This window comes from Dendrobates tinctorius, unplaced genomic scaffold (genome assembly GCF_039654945.1).
Source record: "Dendrobates tinctorius isolate UK_male_01 unplaced genomic scaffold, ASM3965494v1 ptg000150l, whole genome shotgun sequence".
Lineage (NCBI taxonomy): Eukaryota > Metazoa > Chordata > Amphibia > Anura > Dendrobatidae > Dendrobates > Dendrobates tinctorius.
In genome coordinates, this window is record NW_027361817.1 from 3521464 (window position 1) to 3548669 (window position 27206).

Consider the following 27206-nt stretch of genomic DNA (forward strand, 5'->3'; position numbering starts at 1 on the left):
GTCATTAAGGTTACTGCGGGTCACAAGCAGCGGTTTACTCCTTACTGAGGTCACTGTTTGCAATGTGAGAAATTGCTTACTTTGGTCAAAGAATATGTGCCCAATTGTGGCTCAATATAAATCAGTATGGATGTGCCCACTGTATACAGCAGTGCTCACACAGCAAGAAGTAAGGCACCGACTGCCTGTGTGGATGAAACAAAACAATAGTGACCGGCACTACAATTTACTGTTACAATTACTAAGAAATGCTGGATTCCCCCAAAGTGCTAAGATTGTGCAGACTATCATCCCTCGGGTCTGGCAAGCAGGCAGCTGGAGGTTTCCACATGTACGATGCTAATAAAGAAGCTGCAGACCTCACATATTCACATCTTTGTGCTGCAGACCTCACTATCGTGTCTTTGGTGTAGTATTTCAGAAGTATCCTAGCAATTACAGACCTAATCAGCTATATCCTGACACAGACTTCTCTGGAATAAAGCTCAGAAATTATTAATAATAATAATAATAAAAACCACATTTAACAGCATCTTTATTAAGCGCTTACAAAAATGAAACAACTGGTCACAAGACAGCCACAAATAAGAGAAATCATTCTTCATCTTAAAAGAATCTGAAAGCAACATCTGGAATAATAAAGTTCTTAAAGTCATTTTCTTTCTTTTATCCGGAGCACCCTCTACATCCACAGTGTGTGCATTCAATAATTCGTCCCTGCAACAAAGAAACAAATGTTATTCCACAGCTTAATGTTCACACGGCACATCCTATCTAGGAGGAGAGCCCACCTAAACGTCTTTCCAGGCGGCTCAATATTGCGATGTTTACACACATAATGACATACACTGTAAGACCCCCGCTGCCATTCTAATTACCAAAGCACAGTCCCAATACAGTCACTTAGGCCAAATAGGAGGAACAGCAAAAAAACACCTATCTTCTATTGTGCTCATAGAAAACGGTCAGACACAATGGCCCCTACAATACTACAATGTCTCCTCCGTGGTCCTGCACCCCCTAAGTAATAGCACCTATATAACATGTTCTAATGAATGTACTGTCTGCATTCATATGTTATAAGTAAGTAGGTGGAAAGTCTGTAGTTAGAGCTAACTATGAATTCAATGTCACACACCCAGACGATGCAGCCACGGGGTCTGGTCCCTGTAACAAACTGCACCATAAAAGCCGGTGATGCTGTTGGCTTGGTGAATAACAATGAGGCATTCATATTACAAAAAAATTGCACTTATGACAATAATTATTTTTAAAAAATTTCCAATTAATAGCTTAATCTCAGCCAAGAATTTTTGATTGGTGGAGACCTGGCATCCAAGACTCCTGAATGTAAAGGCTGCGGTTCCTTCACAACAAAGTCCATCAGTGTGTGGCTGTGTTCAATATTACAATTTAGCCTTTTGAAGTGAAAGTGCTGCTTCATTGTTTCACTGATCAAGGGAATCCTATTTGGAATGAATGATAAATTGACATCCTGTGCTTGCAGACACCGCAGTCCACACGTTGTGTCCAGTATTGCTGGCCAGTTCCATGCATGTGATTGAGGCTGGGCAGCGACACCAAACACGGCCAGTAGAGAGGTTCAATAATGTATTTAGGAAAAGGAATTGAGGATCTCCGGCCATATGTACCAGAAGATCATTCAGCCAAGGCCCTGATATACAGTTGTGCTCAAAAGTTTATATACCCAGGCAGAATTTTTGCTTTCTTGCCTTTTGTAAGAGAATATTAATACTAACACCAAGACTTTTTCTCCACTCATGGTTAGTGGTTGGGTGAAGCCATTTATTGTCAAACGACTGTGTTTTCTCTTTTTAAATCATAATGACAACCCAAAACATCCAAATGACCCATTTCTTAATTCTGTGTATTGCCCCCTCTAACATTAATGAAAGCTTGAAGTCTTTTGTGGTAGTTGTGGATGAGGTTCTTTATTTTCTCAGATGGTAAAGCTGTCCACTCTTCTTGGCAAAAAGCCTCCAGTTCCTGTAAACTCCTGGGCTGTCTAGCATGAACTGCGAGCTTGAGATCTCCCCAGAGTGACTCAATGATACTGAGGTCAGGAGACTGAGATGGCCACTCCAGAATCTTCACTTTGTTCTTCTGTAGCTAATGACAGGTTGACTTGGCCTTGTTTTGGATCGATGTCATGTTGGAACATCCAAGTACATCCCATGCGCAGCTTTCAGGCTGATGATTGTAAATTTGCCTCCAATATTTGCTGATAATGTGCTGCATTCATCTTTCCTTCAACTTTGACCAAGTTTCCTGTGCCTTTGTAGCTCACACATCCCCCAAAACATCAGTGATCCACCTCCAAGCTGTACAGTAGGAATGGTGTTCCTTTCATCATAGGCCTTGTTGACCTCTCTCCAAATGTAACGTATATGGTTGTGGCCAAAAAGTTCAATTTTGGTCTCATCACTCCAAATTACCTTGTTCCAAAAGTTTTGAGGCTTGTCTATGCTGTTTTGCGTATTGTAGGTGAGATACTTTGTGGCATTTGCGCAGTAATGGCTTTCTTCTGGCGACTCGACCATGCAGCCCATTTTTCTTCAAGTGCCTCCTTATTGTGCATCTTGAAACAGCCACACAGAGTCTTCAGAGAGTCCAGTATTTCAGCTGATGTTATTTGTGGGTTTTTCTTTGAATCATGAACAAATTTTCCTGGCAGTTGTGGACGAAATTCTTGTTGGTCTACCTGACCGTGGTTTTGTTTTACAGAGCCTGATTTTCCATTTGTTAATCACAGTTTGAACGCTGCTGACTGCCATTATCAATTCCTTGGATATTTTTTTGTATTCCTTTCCTGTTTTATACAGTTCAAATACCTTTTCTCATAGATCCGTTGACAATTCTTTTACTTTCTACCCATGACTCACAATCCAGAAACGTCAGTGGCTGGATGAAAGATGCAAGAGTCTGTCTGGATCCCAGAAACTCACTCAGCTTTTATGCACACACACTGATTATAAGCAAACAGGTCACAGGTGAGGATGTTACCTTTAGTAGCCATTCAAACCCATTTGTGTCAACTTCTGTGCATGTTATCAGGCCAAAATCACCAGGGTATGTGAACTTTTGATCATCAGTTTTCTCAATAAATGGCTTCACCCAACCACTAACCATGAGTGGAGAAAAAGTTTTGGTGTTATCATTCATATTCTCTGAAAAAAGGCCAAGAAAGCAAAAATTCTGCTGGGATATGTAAACTTTTGAGCACAACGGTATTGATGTAGTTAATATACTGGAGCTCTTACCACTTCAAGTTTGCCTTTGGGGACACGACAAATACAATTAGTTCCAAAGTTTGTGTCCCTGGTCTGTATACAGCGCAGGCAGCACAGGTTCTCATAGCCTTGTTTTTTCCACTTTGCAATAAGGTTCTTGTCAGCGTAGCCTTCCCTAATGCAATAGTCATATAACTCTAGAAAAACACAGAAAGCACAGCACATTCAGGTTAGTCAAGACCATTTTTTCATATTAAAATTTATGTAAATTCTATGAAATATTTTGTATATGCTAAAGACTTCATATTACAATCTTGCAATAGTCAATTACATTAGGTCAGCACATCAGACTGTATTGTGCCCATAGGTCAGCACAGACTGTGATCACTCTTGGTGAGGCCTATTAAACGCACATCAATAGCACAGTGCAAATACCCCCGATATGGTACGCACTGCACCCCTCCTTGGTCGAGGAAAATGTGTTCGTGCGAGGAGGTGTCCGACACTAATCTACAGCTTACATGTAACGCCTCTGCCTCCCATACTCATTAGACAAATGTCTGCCAAACATGCAGATATCGGATGGTTCTTCAATAGTCTAATGTGTATGGGAGCCCTGGTAAATTAATTGTTGGCGAAAATATCGATCTACCATGTCTAATCTCAGATTGCCGAGGTTATTGTCGCCAAGTCATCGTCAAACATGTCTAAACACGGCTCTCCCATAGAGAACACAGGAGTGCTTGGCTGAAATAAAGCTCCTGTGTATGGGAGCGTGGGCTCCGAAGGCTGCCTGCCAAACGCCATCTAATGTGTGTTACGGGCTTAAACCTTCCTGTTAGTCTTGAGTGTTTGCTCAGCAAACTTTCCATCTATCAATGCACAATCACAGTCTCCTAAAGCATAATGCAAATAAAGGACATGGCCGCCACACTCCTGTTCTGTGGCACATGCCAGTGCTATTAGTACACATTTTATTTAGTGAATTTCCCCCAATATCTGTTACAGGACAGTGGGAAACACAAGTTGCCTATACTTACAATTTACATGGTACGTTTAAAAATGAATGTAATGTCCAGAAACAATACCTGCACATACAGTGGAAATCTGCAGATTAAAGTCATGTTAACCTGCCTTACTGTACCAGCGGCTACAGAGCGAAAATTACCTTATCTACAGTGATTTTCCTCATACATAAAAACAGACTGTTAATCGGTGTTTTGGATCTGATTTTCATCAGCGTTTTATCAGTGATTCTTCGCTAAGTCAAAAATAAACTCCTACCCCATCACAATGTTAACCGTGTGTTGTCAGTGATTTTCACAAACACTTATTTTTATGGGCTGTTGAACTGTAAAGCGCTGCGGAATATGTTGGCGCTATATAAAGATTATTATTATTATTATGGGAAATTTTGATGTGTGACTCAGATCAGAAGCGAATAATTCTCTGTGATTTTTTTTTTGCAGACACATGATCCACATAAAAACATGGACATCTGAATAGCATCCTAGACTTTACTTGGGTACATGCTCAGTTTGTGAAAAACACAGATAAAACACGTAGTGACTCCAGGACGTCTGCCTGAGGCCTAAATAGCATCTTCACAAGTGACTTAAAGAGTCAGCCTTCAGTGGTGATATATTTTCTAAGACGATATTACAAACAAAGAAAACGTTACCTCTGCTTATAGCTTTCCGCTTGTAGAACAGGTCAAATATATAGCGGGTTTTCTGATGATGGATACGGAAGATTGGCCACAGAGACTCCACCTTCCTCTTCCCTTCATGAGGGTCAGTTTCAGCTGGTGATAATCAGGAATATGAGGATTATACACATATCTTTTACATTTCAGCTTGCAGTCAGGTATCGGTGACGCAACATCAATTTCTCATTCTATGTATTTTGCTTCAGAGTTACACTTTTTCTGGCTCTAGTGAAGGCCCATATGACATTCTCATCTTATTCAAATCAACTGAAAATGGCCCCTTATTTAGGAGATTGGTGGATTTATTGAAGATTATAGAAGTATGGCACAATGTTATAACACTGCATATCTACTATTCCTGAATTTACATATTTTCAAAAACACTTACCTTCTCTCATTTTCTGATCCAGTTCATCCAACGTAGGTTCTATGAGCTCCCAACCATCTGGAGGAGCCTTCCTGCTTCGCTTTACTTTAGGCATTGTACTGACAACTTAGATGATAGATAATGTATGTTCAGACTTTGGACAGAATGTATCTGGAAAAGAAGTAAATAAAATCTGATTGTCAGGAAATGTTCAGCAGCTTTCTAATATATTGTGTCTGTCAATTTCTTACCATTTTCAAGATCTGACTTGTTGTCAGGGAATACACAATCAAAAGCCAAACAAGGGTTGTGTAAAATGTAAAGAAAACAAGAAGGCAATTATATGGAAATCACCAATAGCCATTTTTCATTCACAACAGAACATAGATCGGAAGGTGCAAGTTAAATATTTTTTCATTTCATTTGAAAAAAATTACCTAATTTCGAAATAACGGCAGCAACAAATATCGAAAAAGTTGCAACCGGGTTACAACATCAGTTGTACTAATGAAAAATAGCTGGAGAATCAATTTCCCACTAAGTCACATGACTGTGTACAAAGAGCAAAAAAGAGCATGTTAGAGAGGCAGAGTCTCAGAAGCAAAGATGGTCAGAGGTCACCAATCTGTGAACTAGGTCTAAAAATTGTGGAGCAACTAAAAAAAAATGTTCCTCGACATGTATCACAAGATAAACGATTACTCGATTGATTGTAGCTCTATTATTAGCTAGTTTCCATCTGATGTCTATGGGTGATAAAAAAAAATCAACAAAGCAAGACACCAATCTGGCTCTTGGGTGTGATAGCAAGTCACCTAAAGTTTAGTAAGGAAGTGTGAAGTGTTGTATCCTACATATAATTGTGTGACGGGAGCTGTGTGATAATCACTAGTAGCAGGGAGTTATCTACTTGATTATGTAGAGAAGTAAGGTGCACGAGCAGCCTTAGGAAAAAGAGTGCAGGCTGAACTGCAGATGCCAAATACTCAAATGTAGACAATCCGCTCACAAGAAGTTCACACAAATGCTTCTATTTTACTAAGTATGGTATTCCCCCATAGTGCTGCGTAGAAGGACAGAAAATGATAGGAAGGGTCGAAATGTAACATTGGCCTTTCCCAAATGTCGCTAGAGGTAAAGTGAAAATATACAAAATTAATGTACAATATATACAGTGAGTCACGACATGTAATGTGCAAAAATAAATAACATCCAGAACAAAAATGAAAGGTGAAACACACAATAATAATCATCAGAACAGTACGAGTCTCAGCTATACTAGAGGATGAGCCAAATACATCAAAACATACCAAAATATTGCCGTGAGAAGTGGTGGTAACTATCATATTGGATAATGATGCTGAGAGTGTTAATAATCATGAGGAAAAGGTAAAGGAGAAGCTAACAGGTACAGGGCAGAGCTGTATGGAGAGGTGGTCATGTGATAAAGGGATAACAGCCTATTCTCCCTTATGGTTTTATACCCCAACCACCCCCCTTCCACAACACCTTTTTTTACTGCATACAGTCCTCCAATACTACCACCTACACTACCTACTTTCTTCCCTTGTACCTAGTTTTGCTTTCTATTATCCATTTATAACATGACCACCTCTCCATACAGCTCTACCCTTTACCCGATACCTTCTCCTGTATCTCTTCCTCATGATTATTACCACCCTCCGCATCATTAGCCCATTTGATAATTATCACCACTTCTTCAAGATTTTTTTTTTATGTTTTGATGTATTGGGCTCATCCTTTAGTATACCTGAGACCAGTACTGCTCTGATGATTACTATTGTGTTTCACCTCTGCATTTGATTTTGCTCTTGATTTTATTTTTTACACTACATGTCATGACTCACTGTATATATTATACAGAACATTAATTTTGTATATTTTCACTATGATAAAGACTCGAGACGGGTCAAAACTTAACCTATCGCTTTCTGTCCTCCCACCCAGCACTATGGAGAAATACTGTACTTAATTAAATTACCTATATTTATATGAGAGGAGCTGTGCGGTAATCATTAGTATGTGGGAGGCAGGACTTTTAGAAGCTAGGAGGCTGGACGGTTACCTCCTATATTATATCTATATGAGAAGAGCTGTGCAGTAGTCATCAGTATCTGGGAGGAGGGACAGTTACTTCCTATATTATATCTATATGAGAAGAGCTGTGCAGTAGTCATCAGTATCTGGGAGGAGGGACAGTTACCTCCTATATTATATCTATATGAGAAGAGCTGTGCAGTAATCATCAGTATCTGGGAGGAGGGACAGTTACCTCCTATATTATATCTACAGGAGAGAATCTGAGCAGTAATCATCAGTATCTGGGAGGAGGGACAGTTACCTCCTATATTATATCTATATGAGAAGAGCTGTGCAGTAATCATCAGTATCTGGCAGGAGGGACAGTTACCTCCTATATTATATCTATATGAGAAGAGCTGTGCAGTAGTCATCAGTATCTGGGAGGAGGGACAGTTACCTCCTATATTATATCTATATGAGAAGAGCTGTGCAGTAATCATCAGTATCTGGGAGGAGGGACAGTTACCTCCTATATTATATCTATATGAGAAGAGATGTGCAGTAATCATCAGTATCTGGGAGGAGGGACAGTTACCTCCTATATTATATCTACAGGAGAGGATCTGAGCAGTAATCAGTATCTGGGAGGCGGGACGGTTACCTCCTATATTATATCTACAGGAGAGGATCTGAGCAGTAATCAGTATCTGGGAGGCGGGACGGTTACCTCCTATATTATATCTACAGGAGAGGATCTGAGCAGTAATCATCAGTATCTGGGAGGCGGGACGGTTACCTCCTATATTATATCTACAGGAGAGGATCTGAGCAGTAATCATCTGTATCTGGGAGGCGGGACGGTTACCTCCTATATTATATCTATATGAGAAGAGCTGTGCAGTAATCATCAGTATCTGGGAGGCGGGACAGTTACCTCCTATATTATATCTACTGGAGAGGTTCTGAGCAGTAATCATCAGTATGAGGGAGGCCGGACTTTTATCGCCTATATCTATAGGAGAGGAGCTGTGTGATTATGCTTGTCACCTCCATGGATGACGATCACATTAGTAAATTGAGATTCCATCATGTTCATTTACACGTTAACATCCAGACGGGACCTGCCATTACTTTGCACGCAGAATAACCGATGATTGCCCCTCTACAAAACGACACAGAAAGCAGCCAACCTACCCGCTCCACCAGGTAAACAGTCCTCCACACTCACCTCCTTCCCGATCACAGTACTGCACCGGAAGTGATCCCCGCTCCACTTCCGGGTCAGCGCGCACTTAGCGCGTCACTTCCGGCCGGGGCCTTCTAGGCTATCCGGTCACTACCAATTACGGTATAATTGCCCGCGGTCACACCTGCCGCCCGGTGCTTGCTCCTGGGCGCCTGACGGGTCTTTGCCGGCCACATTCTAGTCTAAACACGGGCGCGCTTTGCAAAAGGCCGGAGGAAGGGGCGCATTGCGTCAGAAAAGCTGTCCTGCGTACTGCCTGTCTACAAATGTCTCCAATATGGTCCCCACTAATTGCTCTCTGTAAAATAACGGAGCTGGTATTTTAGTTTCCTTATTAAATATATGCAGTAGTGCGGGAGTGCCGTCACTGTGGGAATACACAGCTGCCTCAGTCATACGGCACAGCAGGCAGACCGAGGGCAGGCTTCCGGCTCTGGGCCCTTAGACGCGTGCCCATCAAGTTGTGGGAAAGGAAGAGGTGACGAGAAGAACGGAGATAAGATGCCGAAAGGAGGTGAGGATGAGGCGGCGGGCATCCGTGCGGCTGCGGGGGTGAGGCCGGGGTGTGAGTGTGGAGGAGGCCGTAGTTGAGCACAGATGGGGGCAGCACACTGCTGACATCAGGACAACGGGGGAAGGTGCCACATTCCCCGCTACACAGAGCAGCACGAGGGGGGCAGTCAGCATGGAGGAGAGAGCCCTCAGGGATGGATGGGAATAGTCAGCATGTAGGAGAGAGCCCTCAGGGATGGATGGGAATAGTCAGCATGTAGGAGAGAGCCCTCAGGGATGGATGGGAATAGTCAGCATGTAGGAGAGAGCCCTCAGAGATGGATGGGAATAGTCAGCATGTAGGAGAGAGCCCTCAGTGATGGATGGGAATAGTCAGCATGTAGGAGAGAGCCCTCAGTGATGGATGGGAATAGTCAGCATGTAGGAGAGAGCCCTCAGTGATGGATGGGAATAGTCAGCATGTAGGAGAGAGCCCTCAGTGATGGATGGGAATAGTCAGCATGTAGGAGAGAGCCCTCAGGGATGGATGAGAATAGTCAGCATGTAGGAGATAGCCCTCAGGGATGGATGGGAATAGTCAGCATGTAGGAGAGAGCCCAAAGGGATGGATGGGAATAGTCAGCATGTAGGAGAGAGCCCAAGGGGATGGATGGGAATAGTCAGCATGTAGGAGAGAGCCCTCAGTGATGGATGGGCATGTAGGAGAGAGCCCTCAGGGATGGATGGGAATAGTCAGCATGTAGGAGAGAGCCCAAAGGGATGGATGGGAATAGTCAGCATGTAGAAGAGAGCCCTCAGGGATGGATGGGAATAGTCAGCATGTAGGAGAGAGCCCAAAGGGATGGATGGGAATAGTCAGCATTTAGGAGAGAGCCCAAAGGGATAGATGGGAATAGTCAGCATGTAGGAGAGAGCCCAAAGGGATGGATGGGAATAGTCAGCATGTAGGAGAGAGCCCAAAGGGATGGATGGGAATAGTCAGCATGTAGGAGAGAGCCCTCAGGGATGGATGGGAATAGTCTGCATGTAGGAGAGAGCCCTCAGGGATAGATGGGAATAGTCAGCATGTAGGAGAGAGCCCAAAGGGATGGATGGGAATAGTCAGCATGTAGGAGAGAGCCCAAAGGGATGGATGGGAATAGTCTGCATGTAGGAGAGAGCCCTCAGGGATAGATGGGAATAGTCAGCATGTAGGAGAGAGCCCAAAGGGATGGATGGGAATAGTCAGCATGTAGGAGAGAACCCTCAGGGATGGATGGGAATAGTCAGCATGTAGGTGAGAGCCCAAAGGGATGGATGGGAATAGTCAGCATGTAGGAGAGAGCCCTCAGTGATGGATGGGAATAGTCAGCATGTAGGAGAGAGCCCTCAGTGATGGATGGGAATAGTCAGCATGTAGGAGAGAGCCCTCAGGGATGGATGGGAATAGTCAAGCATGTAGGTGAGAGCCCAAAGGGATGGATGGGAATAGTCAAGCATGTAGGAGAGATCCCAAAGGGATGGATGGGAATAGTCAGCATGTAGGAGAGCGCCCAAAGGGATGCATGGGAATAGTCAGCATGTAGGAGAGAGCCCAAAGGGATGGATGGGAATAGTCAGCATGTAGGAAAGAGCCCTCAGTGATGGATGGGAATAGTCAACATGTAGGAGAGAGCCCTCAGGGATGGATGGAAATAGTCAGCATGTAGGAGAGAGCCCTCAGGGATGGATGGAAATAGTCAGCATGTAGGAGAGAGCCCTCAGGGATGGATGGGAATAGTCAGCATGTAGGAGAGAGCCCAAAGGGATGGATGGGAATAGTCAGCATGTAGGAGAGAGCCCTCAGTGATGGATGGGAATAGTCAGCATGTAGGAGAGAGCCCAAAGGGATGGATGGGAATAGTCAGCATGTAGGAGAGAGCCCAAAGGGATGGATGGAAATAGTCAGCATGTAGGAGAGAGCCCTCAGGGATGGATGGGAATAGTCAGCATGTAGGAGAGAGCCCAAAGGGATGGATGGGAATAGTCAGCATGTAGGAGAGGGTACTCAGGGATGGATGGGAATAGTCAGCATGTAGGAGAGAGTACTCTGGGATGGATGGGAATAGTCAGCATGTAGGAGAGATCCTGCATGTGTTGCCCATTGCATTATGATTGCACAGTCTGCTGATGGCCCCACCTCTTCTACATGTGACATGTGTCATCCTCTGTGATCAGTGCCGCTGTGATGTCACCTCGCTGATTGCTGACGGTGTGTGTGAGATCCAGTGACCGGGATTGGCCTCCGGCGTACTAAGCGATGTGGTCACACGTCTGTGCTCGTAGTAACTGTCTCCGCTCAGCAGTGGGTGTGATGGGAGGACGTGACCACCAGCGCTCTGCTCTTAGGTTTCCTCACATGTCTGTTGATAAATCCAGTGGAGGAGATGGGAGTAAAGTGTGACTGGGAGCCAAGCCGCTGGGGTACTTTGTATCGGATTCTGTTTTGATGAGATTCCTGTAGTCTGTGAATGCCACTTGTGTTCTGTACAGTGCTGAAATATGATGATTTAATGGCTGACCGTCTGAGATGAGCGATTATGGAAGTGTCCTGTAACTGAGCGGTTCCTAAAATCTGCAGTGTGCACAGCGACATATCTGTGGACGTGTCCTGAGGTCCTGTAACTATTAGAGATGATGATTGTTGCCTCCACACGATCCTGTTGATGGAGGATCTGCTCTGCTGCTGGTGCATCCTTACTTGGGTCCATAACTGTATTATCAAATTCTAACGTGGGGAAAGGTAACAGACCCCGCTGACTATGGCCGCCTGTGCTGTTTGGGCTACTTCACGCACTTCTGGTGTCCATTGTTTATATTGGAATAGATAAGCTAGGATTCCTAACACACCTGAGAACCTAGTGTCCAAAATCCCATAATTTGTATCCATCAATTGTGTGAAGACCCCAAAGACCTTAGATGGAGGTTGTCTGACCCCGCCGATCGTGCATAGGGTGTATGGAGCCTCCTGACTATCCCGTGAGATGACGTCTAGGGACATAGGGAACACATGGTTGGAATGTAATCTCCCTGTAATCCTGGTGTTCGGTGAGGAGGTAGGTGGCTGATGGATGATGCTGGCAGTGGCGCTCTCAGAGAACAGGAGTGCAGCATGATTGACAGCTGCACCAACACCTAGAAACGAATGACATGGCTGCACCTGTCTTCTGGCTGACTACAGGCAGCCCCAATGTGTGGGGAAAGTTTACAGGATATAGTGATTCTCGCCTATTAAAGATCTTTCGCTGCATAGCCAAAGGCTTTGACTGGTGAAAAAGGTGTTCACTGCGGCCGGACCAATCCTGCCCTGTCCGCCAATAGCTTGCTCACTGAGGCGTTACAGTGATCACTGATCCAGGCTCACTCTCCCCTCCCAGATGTTTGCACTCACAGGGACGCCTCCGTGGGCATGCTATTGGCAGACGTTTCAGGACTGCTCCGGCTGCAGTGAACGCCTTTTTGACAAGTCACAGTCCTTTTGGATATGCATCGAAAGAAGGTTGATTAGATGAATCTCACTATATACTGTGAGCTTTCCCCAAACAATGGGGTGTCCAAACGTTAGACCTCATTCAGAGAGTCCGTGTTGTATTAGTTTTTCACAGATACAGCACGGACCCTTTATAATCTATGGTGCTATTCACATGTCCGTGCTTTTTTCACAGACTGTGTGACCTAGCAAAACTCATGAAATCATTATTTTTTTTCTGGTATTATTGATGAAAAGCGCCAATAAGTCTGAGTCTGTGAAAAACACGTACAGCACACGGATGGCATCAGTGTATAGTCTGTGCAGCACTTCAAAGGATAGAAGCCGTGTCATTTATCTGTCCGTGATAGACAGAAACATGGACCACACACTGATGGTGAAAACGGACACACGGACCACACACTGATGGTGAAAACGGACACACGGACCACACACTGATGGTGAAAACGGACACTGATGGTGAAAACGGACACACTGATGGTGAAAACGGACACACTGATGGTGAAAACGGACACACTGATGGTGAAAACGGACACACGGACCACACACTGATGGTGAAAACGGACACACGGACCACTCACTGATGGTGAAAACGGACACACGGACCACACACTGATGGTGAAAACGGACACACGGACCACACACTGATGGTGAAAACGGACACACGGACCACACACTGATGGTGAAAACGGACACACGGACCACACACTGATGGTGAAAACGGACACACGGACCACACACTGATGGTGAAAACGGACACACGGACCACACACTGATGGTGAAAACGGACACACGGACCACACACTGATGGTGAAAACGGACACACTGATGGTAAAAACGGACACTGACCACACACTGATGGTGAAAACGGACACACTGATGGTAAAAACGGACACTGACCACACACTGGTGAAAACGGACACACTGATGGTGAAAACGGACACACGGACCACACACTGATGGTGAAAACGGACACACTGGTAAAAACAGACACACTGACCACACACTGGTGAAAAAGGACACACTGATGGTAAAAACGGACACTGACCACACACTGATGGTGAAAACGGACACACTGATGGTGAAAACGGACACACTGACCACACTCTGATGGTAAAAACGGACACACGGACCACACACTGATGGTAAAAACGGACGCACGGACCACACACTGATGGTAAAAACGGACGCACGGACCACTCACTGATGGTAAAAACGGACACACTGGAAAAAACGGACACACTGACCACACACTGGTGAAAAAGGACACCCTGATGGTAAAAACGGACACTGACCACACACTGATGGTGAAAACGGACACACTGATGGTGAAAACGGACACACGGACCACACACTGATGGTGAAAACGGACACACTGATGGTGAAAACGGACACACGGACAACACACTGATGGTGAAAACGGACACACTGATGGTGAAAACGGACACACAGACCACTCACTGATGGTGAAAACGGACACACGGACCACACACTGATGGTGAAAACGGACACACTGATGGTGAAAACGGACACACGGACCACACACTGATGGTGAAAACGGACACACGGACCACACACTGATGGTGAAAACGGACACACGGACCACACACTGATGGTGAAAACGGACACACGGACCACACACTGATGGTGAAAACGGACACACGGACCACACACTGATGGTGAAAACGGACACACGGACCACACACTGATGGTGAAAACGGACACACTGATGGTGAAAACGGACACACGGACCACACACTGATGGTGAAAACGGACACATGGACCATACAGTGATGGTGAAAACGGACACACTGATGTTGAAAATGGACACACGGACCACACACTGATGTTGAAAACGGACACACGGACCACACACTGATGGTGAAAACGGACACACGGACCACACACTGATGGTGAAAACGGACACACGGACCACACACTGATGGTGAAAACGGACACACGGACCACACACTGATGGTGAAAACGGACACACGGACCACACACTGATGGTGAAAACGGACACACGGACCACACACTGATGGTGAAAACGGACACACGGACCACACACTGATGGTGAAAACGGACACACGGACCACACACTGATGGTGAAAACGGACACACGGACCACACACTGATGGTGAAAACGGACACACGGACCACACACTGATGGTGAAAACGGACACACGGACCACTCACTGATGGTGAAAACGGACACACGGACCACTCACTGATGGTGAAAACGGACACACGGACCACACACTGATGGTGAAAACGGACACACGGACCACACACTGATGGTGAAAACGAACACACTGGTAAAAACGGACACACTGACCACACACTGGTGAAAACGGACACACTGATGGTAATAACGGACACTGACCACACACTGGTGAAAACGGACACACTGATGGTAAAAACGGACACACGGACCACACACTGATGGTGAAAACGGACACACGGACCACACACTGATGGTAAAAACGGACACACGGACCACACACTGATGGTGAAAACGGACACACTGGTAAAAACGGACACACTGACCACACACTGGTGAAAAAGGACACACTGATGGTAAAAACGGACACTGACCACACACTGATGGTGAAAACGGACACACTGATGGTGAAAACGGACACACTGACCACACTCTGATGGTAAAAACGGACACACGGACCACTCACTGATGGTAAAAACGGACACACGGACCACTCACTGATGGTAAAAACGGACACACGGACCACTCACTGATGGTAAAAACGGACACACGGACCATACACTGGTAAAAACGGACACACGGACCACACACTGATGGTGAAAACGGACACACTGGAAAAAACGGACACACTGACCACACACTGGTGAAAAAGGACACACTGATGGTAAAAACGGACACTGACCACACACTGATGGTGAAAACGGACACACTGATGGTGAAAACGGACACACGGACCACACTCTGATGGTAAAAACAAACACACGGACCACACACTGATGGTAAAAACGGACACACGGACCACTCACTGATGGTGAAAACGGACACACGGACCATACACTGGTAAAAACGGACACACGGATCACACACTGATGGTGAAAACGGACACACTGGTAAAAACGGACACACTGACCACACACTGGTGAAAAAGGACACACTGATGGTAAAAACGGATGCTGACCACACACTGGTGAAAATTGACACACTGATGGTAAAAACGGACGCTGACCACACACTGGTGAAAACGGACACACTGATGGTGAAAACTGACACACTGACCACACACTGATGGTGAAAACGGACACACTGATGGTAAAAACGGACACACGGACCACACACTGATGGTGAAAACAAACACACGGACCACACACTGATGGTGAAAACGGACACACGGACCACTCACTGATGGTGAAAACGGACACACGGACCACACACTGATGGTGAAAACGGACACACGGACCACACACTGATGGTGAAAACGGACACACGGACCACACACTGATGGTGAAAACGGACACACGGACCACTCACTGATGGTGAAAACGGACACACGGACCACTCACTGATGGTGAAAACGGACACACGGACCACTCACTGATGGTGAAAACGGACACACGGACCACACACTGATGGTGAAAACGAACACACTGGTAAAAACGGACACACTGACCACACACTAGTGAAAAAGGACACACTGGTGAAAAAGGACACACTGATGGTAAAAACGGACACTGATCACACACTGGTGAAAACGGACACACTGATGGTAAAAACGGACACTGACCACACACTGGTGAAAACGGACACACTGATGGTGAAAACGGACACACTGATGGTGAAAACGGACACACTGATGGTGAAAACGGACACACTGACCACACTCTGATGGTAAAAACGGACACACGGACCACTCACTGATGGTGAAAACGGACACACTGACCACACACTGGTGAAAAAGGACACACTGATGGTAAAAACGGACACTGACCACACACTGATGGTGAAAACGGACACACTGATGGTGAAAACGGACACACGGACCACACACTGATGGTAAAAACGGACACACGGACCACTCACTGGTGAAAACGGACACATGGACCATACACTGGTAAAAACGGACACACGGACCACACACTGATGGTGAAAACGGACACACTGGTAAAAACGGACACACTGACCACACACTGGTGAAAAAGGACACACTGATGGTAAAAACGGACGCTGACCACACACTGGTGAAAAAGGACACACTGATGGTAAAAACGGACGCTGACCACACACTGGTGAAAACTGACACACTGACCACATACTGATGGTGAAAACAGACACTCTGACCACACACTGGTGAAAACGGACACACTGATGGTAAAAACGGACACTCTGACCACACACTGGTGAAAACGGACACACTGATGGTGAAAACGGACACACTGATGGTGAAAACGGACACACTGACCACACTCTGATGGTAAAAACGGACACACGGACCACTCACTGATGGTGAAAACGGACACACTGACCACACACTGGTGAAAAAGGACACACTGATGGTAAAAACGGACACTGACCACACACTGATGGTGAAAACGGACACACTGATGGTGAAAACGGACACACGGACCACACACTGATGGTAAAAACGGACACACGGACCACTCACTGGTGAAAACGGACACATGGACCATACACTGGTAAAAACGGACACACGGACCACACACTGATGGTGAAAACGGACACACTGACCACACACTGGTGAAAAAGGACACACTGATGGTAAAAACGGACGCTGACCACACACTGGTGAAAAAGGACACACTGATGGTAAAAACGGACGCTGACCACACACTGGTGAAAACTGACACACTGACCACATACTGATGGTGAAAACAGACACTCTGACCACACACTGGTGAAAACGGACACACTGATGGTGAAAACAGACACACTGATGGTGAAAACGGACACACTGACCACACACTGATGGTGAAAACGGACACACTGACCACACACTGATGGTAAAAACGGACACACTGACCACACACTGATGGTGAAAACGGACACACTGATGGTAAAAACGGACACACTGACCACACACTGATGGTGAAAACGGACACACTGATGGTAAAAACGGACACACTGACCACACACTGATGGTGAAAACGGACACACTGATGGTAAAAACGGACACACTGACCACACACTGATGGTGAAAACGGACACGCTGACCACACACTGATGGTGAAAACGGACACACTGATGGTGAAAACGGACACACTGATGGTGAAAACGGACACACGGACCACACACTGATGATGAAAATGGAAAACCGAGCCACAGGTGAAAACGCAGAACCACTCCAGGAGAGAAAAGCGCAAATAGGGTCTTATCCGATGATAGGTTCAAAATTAATATCAGTTTGCACTCACCTAGTCTTCCATATTATAAAAGCCCATAGGACTCATCACAGCCACCAGCTGCTGCAGATCCACAGGTCAAACCATTGTCCCAGGCCTACATGGATCATAAACCACTTTGAAAAGTTACTCGACCTCATAGCATAAAGGGACAAGCAGATTTTGAATGTCTGCATCTATATAAACGGTATGTAAGGATATTGTACACTTCTGCATCTCCTGAGGAAGAAGTTATGTGAACGTCGAAACGCGTTGAGAGAATACTGAATAAAATACCAATTTTTTTAATCCATATACTGGGATTGTGATTTCTACAGCAGCGCAGTCAATATCCACGTTTCCTTTTATCTGCTATGATGGTGAAAACGGAAATACGTGCCGCACTGATGATGAAAACAGAAACACGGACCACACACTGATGGTGAAAACGGAAACACGGACCACAGACTGATGGTGAAAACGGAAACACCGACCACAGACTGATGGTGAAAACGGAAACACGGACCACAGACTGATGGTGAAAACGGAAACACGGACCACAGACTGATGGTGAAAACGGACACGCGGACCACTCACTGATGTGAAAACAGAAACACGGACCATTCACTGTTGGTAAAAGTGGACACACGGACCACTCACTGATGGTAAAAGTGGACGTGTCCACTCACTGATGGTAAAAGTGGACACACGGACCACTCACTGATGGTAAAAGTGGACACACGGACCACTCGCTGATGGTAAAAGTGGACACACGGACCACTCGCTGATGGTAAAAGTGGACACACGGACCACTCGCTGATGGTAAAAGTGGACACACGGACCACTCGCTGATGGTAAAAGTGGACACACGGACCACTCGCTGATGGTAAAAGTGGACACACGGACCACTCGCTGATGGTAAAAGTGGACACACGGACCACTCGCTGATGGTAAAAGTGGACACACGGACCACTCGCTGATGGTAAAAGTGGACACACGGACCACTCGCTGATGGTAAAAGTGGACACACGGACCACTCGCTGATGGTGAAAAAGGAAACACGGACCACTCGCTGATGGTGAAAAAGGAAACACGGACCACACGCTGATGGTAAAAGCGGACACGCGGACCACTCGCTGATGGTAAAAGCGGACACGCGGACCACTCGCTGATGGTAAAAGCGGACACGCGGACCACTCGCTGATGGTAAAAGCGGACACGCGGACCACTCGCTGATGGTAAAAGCGGACACGCGGACCACTCGCTGATGGTAAAAGCGGACACTCGGACCACTCGCTGATGGTAAAAGCGGACACGCGGACCACTCGCTGATGGTAAAAGCGGACACGCGGACTACTCGCTGATGGTGAAAACGGAAACACGGACCACTCGCTGATGGTGAAAACGGAAACACGGACCACTCGCTGATGGTGAAAGCGGACACACGGACCACTCGCTGATGGTGAAAGCGGACACACGGACCACTCGCTGATGGTGAAAACGGACACACAAACCACTCGCTGATGGTGAAAGCGGACACACGGACCACTCGCTGATGGTGAAAGCGGACACACGGACCACACGCTGATGGTGAAAGAGGACACACGGACCACACGCTGATGGTGAAAGAGGACACACGGACCACACGCTGATGGTGAAAACGGACACACGGACCACACGCTGATGGTGAAAACGGAAATACGGGTCACACACTGATGATGAAAATGGACACGGACCACACGCTGATGACACCAGTACCATTTTTTTAATATACATCTGTAAACATGGATGTGTGAATGAGGCCTAAAAAGCCAGATGCAGCCTTATCATTAGTTTCTAGATGTTGATACAGCTGTCAAGTTCCACATGTCCTGATATTTCCGGTACCGGAAAAAAATGGTACCAGAGATATCCGTGTTCGTATGTGTAATACTTGTGGCACATGGGTGGCAACAGTGTGCCGCATCACTACCACATGTACCGGCGCCTGGGAAGCAGCAGTAGTGTTAGCACTGGGCCCTAGCGCCGGGTGCTGAAGACGGCTCTCATCATTCTCTTGTGCTATGCCGGCAATCAGTGCTAGCAGAGGAGACTATTGAGTTATATTTACCTGATTATAGCGAGACCAGGCCGCGACTGATGGGACTACTACTCCCATCAGCCTACAACTGCTGCCGCTAATAACAATGAGAGCAGGCGGTGGATGATGGGAGTATTCATCAGCCACCACATGCGCTATAAATAAATAACAAAAAACGGTGTGGGTTCCCCTGTATTTTTGGTAACCAGCCAGTCAAAACTGGCAGCTGTAGGCTGCACCCCTCAGCTGTCAGCGTTAGCAAGGCTGGTTTCAAGAATAGAGGGGTCCCCTCGCTGTTTTGTTTTTTTATTATTTTTTAAATAATTTTAAAAAAACAGCGTGGGGTCCCCATTTTTGACAACAAGCCTTGCTAAAGCAGACAACTGGGGGCTGGTATTCTCATGCTGATAGGGGGCCATGAAAATCCCCCCCCAGCCTAATAATAGCAGCCCGCAGCTGCCCAGAAAAGGCACATCTATTAGAGCCGAGCTCATGCAGAGATGAAGAATTATTACTTGCTGCATCCTTACAATGGCAAACTCTGTTTTCAATGGAAAGTTGACATGTATCAGTGTCTATCTAGGACTTGATCTTAGCGTGGGAAAATCTTCCTGTGTAATGTTCCGATATCTAGAGGGAAGAGAACATGTCTCTGCATGCAGCAACACTCAGTCCTGTTCATGCTGGACGGAGGTTTTTTTTTTTTTTACGTAATAGCCCAGTTGTTTTTAAGAGATACCCAGGTGTAACTTTTCTGTAAAAATAACATAATCCCCAGTATTGACCCCCTCCTGTCGCCCCAGCGCTGCCTCCCTCCTGTCGCCCCTGCTCTTTGCTGACAGCTGCATTGGTAATGTCACGATTAAAGCACAAGAAACCTGAGCCCAGCCATTGCCTGCAACATTCACATGCTGTACGTCAATTAATAAAATGCAAAGTGAATGGATAAAAGAGAAATCTAAATCTTACCAACTGCTGTGGCAATCCTTTTCCTTCATTTTTCCAACAAAATTTACAAAACCATTTTTTTAGGGACCACCTCACATTTGAAGTGACTTTAAGGGTCCAATATGACAGAAAATACCCCAAAGTGACACCATCCTAAAAACTGCACTCTTCAAGGTGCTCAAAACCACATTCAAGAAGATTATTAACCCTTCAGGTGTTTTGCAGGAATTTTTGGAATGTGGAAGGAAAAAATGAACATTTAACTTTGTCACACAAAATTTACTTTGGACCCCAATTTTTTTTTATTTTGGCAAGGGTAACAGGAGAAAATGGATCCCAATATTTGTTGTGTAATTTATCCTGAGCATGCCGATACTCCATATGTGGGGAAAAACCACTGTTTGGGCGCATGGCATGGCCCGAATGGGAAGAAGCGCCATTTGACTTTTTGAATGTAAAATTTGCTGGACTAATTAGCGTACGCCATGTTGCGTTTGGAGAGTCCCTGATGTGCCTAAACGATGAAACCACCCACTAGTGACACTATTTTGGAAACTATACCCCTGAGGGAACTTATCTAGATGTGTGGTGAGCACCTTGAACGCCCAGGTGCTTTACATAAGTTTATAACGTTGAACAATGAATAAAAAAAAAATTCACATTTTTCCAACAAAAATATTTTTTAGCCCCAAACTTTGCATTTTCGCAAGGCTAACAGGAGAAATTGCACCATACAATTTGTTGCGCAATTTCTCCTGAGTACGCAGATACCCCATATGTGGGGAAAATCTACTGTGATGTTTTGGAACAAAGACTTTGATGGAATGGTCTGCCTGTGTCACGTCTCGTTTGGAGAGCCCCTGATGTGCATAAACAATGAAAAAACGCCACAAGTGACACAACTTTGGGAGCTAGACCCGTCAAGGTATGCATCCAGATGTGTATTAAGCACCTTGAACCCCCTGCTGCTTCACAGAAGTTTATATCGTAGAGCCGTGAAAATTAAAAAAAAAAAAATCACATTTTTCCCACAAAAATGTTATTTTAGCCCCCATTTTTTTTTCTCACAAGGATAGCAGGAGAAAATGGACCTCAAAATTTGTTCACTTTGTCCTGAGTACACCAATACCCCATATGTGGTCAAAATTTACTTTGAGGCACAGTGCAAAGCTCAGAAGGGCAGAGGCACCATATTGGAGTTCACATTTTGCTGCACCTCTTAATAAATTCACCAAGGAGTGCAGTGATCATATTGACACCACAAGTGGGTCATTTAACTTTTATGCCATTGGGCAATGTAGAAAAAAATAATCACATTCATACCACCAAAATTTTGTTTTAGCCCCAGATTTTACATTTTCACACTGGGAAATGGGTAAAAATGACACCAAAATTTGTCCTGCAATTTCTGCTGACTACTAATACCCCATATGTGGTTGTACAGTACTTCTTAGCCATATGGCGAGACTCGGGAGGGATGGAGCAATATTGGCAAAGAGGCAGCAGAGTTACTGTGGACTCTGACCTCTGTTCAGCTGTGCACAAAACTGTAGCCAACTGTACTTTTATGCACACCTGAAAAGACGGACACGGCAGGATCATAGGCCAAACAGTGTCCACATTGCCTCCATCTGCCTCATTATAGGGAATCTTCCTTTGGAGCTTCTGTCTGAATCACGTATTTCAGAGCTTTACATGGAAACCCCAATGTAAGAGCTCAGGATAATGTGCGCCGAGCCTGACTGCTATCTTTGGGAGACAGAATGAACAAATCAACAGCAGGTGAAGAATTGGTTTTATTTACTTTTTTTACACCGCTCCTCGTGCGGTTTAACCCCTTAACGACCAGGGGTATTTTTGGTTTTGCATTTTCATTTTTCCCTCCCCTTCTTTCCAGAGCCATAACTTATTTATTTTTCCGTTTATATGGCCATGTGAGGGCTTATTTTTTGCAGGACGAGTTGTACTTTTAAATGACACCATTGGTTTTAGCATGTCGTATACTCAAAACGGGAAAAAAATTCCAAGTGCGGTGAAATTGCCAAAAAAGTGCAATCCCACACTTGTTTTTTGCTTGGCTTTTTTGTCAGGTTCACTAGATGCTAAATCTGACCTGCCATTATGATTCTCCAGGTCATTACGAGTTCATAGACACCAAACATGTCTATGTCCTCTTTTATCTAAGTGGTGAAAAAAAAATCCAAAGTTTGCTAAAAAAAAAAAAAAAAATTTGCGCAATTTTCCGAGACCCGTAGCGTCTCCATTTTTCATGATCTGGGGTCGGGTGAGGGCTTATTTTTTCTGTGCCGGACTGACGTTTTTAATGATACCACTTTTGTGCAGATAGGTTCTTTTGATCGCCCGTTATTGCATTTTAATGCAATGTCTTGGTGACCAAAAAAACGTAATTCTGGCGTTTTGAATTTTTTTCTCGCTACGCCGTTTAGCGATCGGGTTAATGCTTTTTTTTTTATTGATAGATCGGGCGATTCTGAACGCCGCTATACCTAATATGTGTATGTGGGATTTTTTTTTTACTGTTTTATTTTGATTGGGGTGAAAGGGGGGTGATTTGAACTTTTGTTTTTTTAATTTTTTTTTTATTTTTAAACATTTTTTTTATTTTACTTTTGGCATGCTTCAATAGCCTCCATAGGAGGCTAGAAGCTTGCGCAACCCGATTGGCTCTGCTACATATGGGCGATGAGCAGATCGCCCATATGTAGCAGATTTACTGCTGTGCTTTCAGCGCCGACCACCGGGTGGCGCTGAAAGCCTTATGCCTGGAACAACCATAGAGGTCTCATAGAGACCTCTGGTTGTCCAGGCAACGTGACGCCGACCCCCGATCACGTGACGGGGGTCGGCGATGACGTCATTTCCGGCCCAGCGGCCGGAAATGCTATTTAAATGCCCGCTGTCAGCTTTGACAGCGGCATTTAACTAGTTAATAGGCGCGGGCGGACGGCGATTCCGCTCGCGCCTATTGTGGGCACATGTCAGCTGTTCATAACAGCTGACATGTCCCGGCTTTGATGCGGGCTCAGCGCAGGAGCCCTCATCAAAGCAGGGAAAATGTCCGATGACGGACTGTGTCCGTCATTGGACATTAAGGGGTTAAGTGATTAAACAACTTTATTCTTTGGGTTGGTGCGATTACAGCGATACCAGATTTATAGCGGGTTTTTATGTTTGGCTGCTGTCACACACAAAAAGATGCTTTTTTTTTCATCACCACATTTTGAGAGCTATAATTTTTCCATATTTTGGCCCACAGAGTGATGTGAGGTCTTATTTTTTGGGGGACGAGCTGACGTTTTTATTGCTACCATTTTCGGACTCCTATTTTTTTTATCGCTTTCTATTCCGATTTTTTGGCAGGCAGAATAAACTACAACCAACAATTTAGTAATTGTTTTTGGGGTATGTTTTTTTTTTTTTTTTTAATGCCTTTCCACATATGGTAAAATTGATAAGGCAGCGTTATCCTTCAGGTCAGTATGACTGCAGCAATACCCCACTATAGGTTTTTTTATGTTTTGGTGCATTTACACAATAAAAACTATTTTATAGAAAAAATAATTATTTTTACATCTCTTTATTCTGAGCGCTAAAACTTTTTAATTTTGTGGCTGAAGATGTCGCAAGGTCTGTGATCCGAGGGCAGAGGGTCTTTCTCCCCTCTGCCTGCTCACTAAATGCTGTGATCACAGCATTTAGAGGATTAAATTATTGGGAACCGGGTGTCAGCTGTCAGAATCAGCTCACACTTGGCGGCAATCGCATTCGTACAGCCTCTGTGCATGCAAAATTGCCAGGACGTATCCGTATGTCCATGGTCGGTAAGTACCAGGCGTCTAGAACTTACGGATATGTCTAAGGTCATACAGGGGTGTTCCCATCTCCAAGATCCTAGCCCTATATGTAGTAGGTGTAGTAATCATTTTAGCAAATACCTCCAATTACAAATGTAGTATAGTTCTTCTGATTCTCTATGTCTTTCTTCATGTGCAGGAATTGCAGGACCTTAGGTATCCATGGTTACAACCACTAGCAACTAGCTGTCACTATATCAGTAGTTGTAACTATGGATACCTAAGGTCCTGCAATAGTAAAGGAGGAAAAAAGAGTTTCTCTCCAGCTCATCCACTTCGGCAGTGCACAGATTAGAAGCTTGTGTTGGCGTCAAGGCAGAGTGAAGCAAAGAGGACGTATCCAGCACAGGTACTGAGGAAATCAAATTAAAAACACTTATTCAAAAAAGATTAAAAAAAGTGCTTATCAGAGGGATACATAGCTGACGCGTTTCAAACTATGCATTCTTAGTCATAGTCGGGCGTAGTTCTCCAGCGCTGAGTGTTGTTTAAATAATAAAGCTATAGGATATGATGTAAACCAGACCTGGGCAAAGTGCGGACCAAGACAGCCGTGGGGCTGGAAATCAGAGGTCCATGGGCCGCCTGATGCCCGTCCAGCCACTCACTGTTCCCATGTGCGCCGCGGCTCTGCTGACTCCTCTGGTGGAGGAGGGGCCTCCGGCCACTTCCTCCACCAGTCAGAGCGTGTGAGACAGCTGACACGATGCTATATACTATAGGAACAGAAAAAGCGCAATAGGGTCTTATCCGGGTTAATATTAAAAGAATAAAAGAAATTCACTCACCTATTTGTAGGAGAGATCAAGCACATAGGATTCGTGGTCAGCTGCTGCACGTCCAAAGGTCAAACCGAGTGACCGCTGATACATCAATTCTTATGGAACTAATTTATGGACGTCCATGCGCTGCTCGACATAATACAGAATCCCAATTATGGTGAAAGATTAACCATTTATTCCCAACGCTTCCTCAGGGGATGATGTTTGTCATCCCCTGAGGAAGACGTATTCCTTACTCCGAAACGCGTTGGGTATAAATGGTTAATCTTTCACTGTATTATGTCGAGCAGCGCATGGACGTCCATAAATTAGTTCCATAAGAATTGATGTAACAGCTGACACGATGAAATGACGTCATCGCATCAGCTGTTTACTCCGGAGATTCCGCACACTGGAGGCAGGGAGAGAAGCACAGCGCCAGGGAATGGGACGAGGGGAGTATATGGTGGTTTTTGGTTTTTCTTTCCCTTATGTGTATGGGCTATTAGGGTGGGCATGGGGAGGCTATGGGGGTGACAACATGGTGCTGCATATGAGGGGGTGACATGGTGCTGCATATGAGGGGGTGACATGGTGCTGCATATGAGGGGGTGATATGGTGCTGCATATGAGGGTGACATGGTGGTGCACATAGGGGGAGACATGACTATGAAAATTGTAGATTCACTCTGAAGGCATCAAAACGATGAATTAACACATGTGGAATTATATAATTAACAAAAAAGTGTGAAACACCTGAAAATATGTCTTATATTCTAGGTTCTTCAAAGTAGTCACCTTTTGCTTTGATTTCTGCTTTGCACACTCTTGGCATTCTCTTGATGAGCTTCAAGAGGTAGTCACCGGAAATGGTCTTCCAACAGTCTTGAAGGAGTTCCCAGAGATGCTTAGCACTTGTTGGCCCTTTTGCCTTCACTCTGCAGTCCAGCTCACCCCAAACCATCTCGATTGGGTTCAGGTCTGGTGACTGTGGAGGCCAGGTCATCTGGCGTAGCACCCCATCACTCTCCTTCTTGGTCAAATAGCCCTTACACAGCCTGGAGGTGTGTTTGGGGTCATTGTCCTGTTGAAAAATAAATGATAGTCCAACTAAATGCAAAACTGATGGTCCCAACCCCATTTATAAGGCAAGAAATCCCACTTATTAAACCTGACAGGGCACACCTGTGAAGTGAAAACCATTTCCGGTGACTACCTCTTGAAGCTCATCAAGAGAATGCCAAGAGTGTGCAAAGCAGTAATCAAGCAAACGGTGGCTACTTTGAAGAACCTAGAATATAAGACATATTTTCAGTTGTTTCACACTTTTTTGTTAATTATATAATTCCAAATGTGTTAATTCATAGTTTTGATGTCTTCTGAGTGAATCTACAATTTTCAGTCATGAAAATAAAACTCTTTGAATGAGGTGTGTCCAAACTTTTGGTCTGTACTGTACATTCATTTTCCAAATCAATTTAATTAAATTAATAAACATACATTAAATCTGTT

The 27206-nt window shown here is 45.0% G+C and overlaps 2 protein-coding genes across 3 annotated transcripts in view; one reads left to right on the forward strand and one right to left on the reverse strand.

The window, feature by feature from the left end:
- Nucleotides 1-518: 518 nt before the first annotated feature.
- On the reverse strand, nt 519-8733 carry BUD31 (BUD31 homolog). 2 transcript variants are annotated; one of them, XM_073546689.1, is made up of 5 exons: nt 8598-8733; nt 5348-5497; nt 4933-5055; nt 3282-3448; nt 519-717 (listed from the first exon to the last, which is right to left on the reverse strand). In XM_073546689.1, the coding sequence occupies exons 2-5, from the start codon at nt 5439-5441 to the stop codon at nt 667-669; spliced, it is 435 nt and encodes a 144-aa protein (XP_073402790.1). In that variant the 5' UTR covers nt 5442-5497; nt 8598-8733; the 3' UTR covers nt 519-666. The 2 variants fall into 2 exon arrangements, with proteins under 2 accessions (XP_073402790.1, XP_073402792.1); XM_073546691.1 differs by having other exon boundaries at nt 8564-8648.
- Nucleotides 8734-8974: 241 nt separating this feature from the next.
- The window catches only part of PDAP1 (PDGFA associated protein 1), a 37273-nt gene continuing 19041 nt past the window's right edge, over nt 8975-27206 (forward strand). The window contains exon 1 of the mRNA XM_073546688.1: nt 8975-9129. Within this exon, the coding sequence (XP_073402789.1) occupies nt 9117-9129 (13 nt within the window). The 5' untranslated portion in view covers nt 8975-9116. The remainder of the gene's footprint in view (nt 9130-27206) is intronic.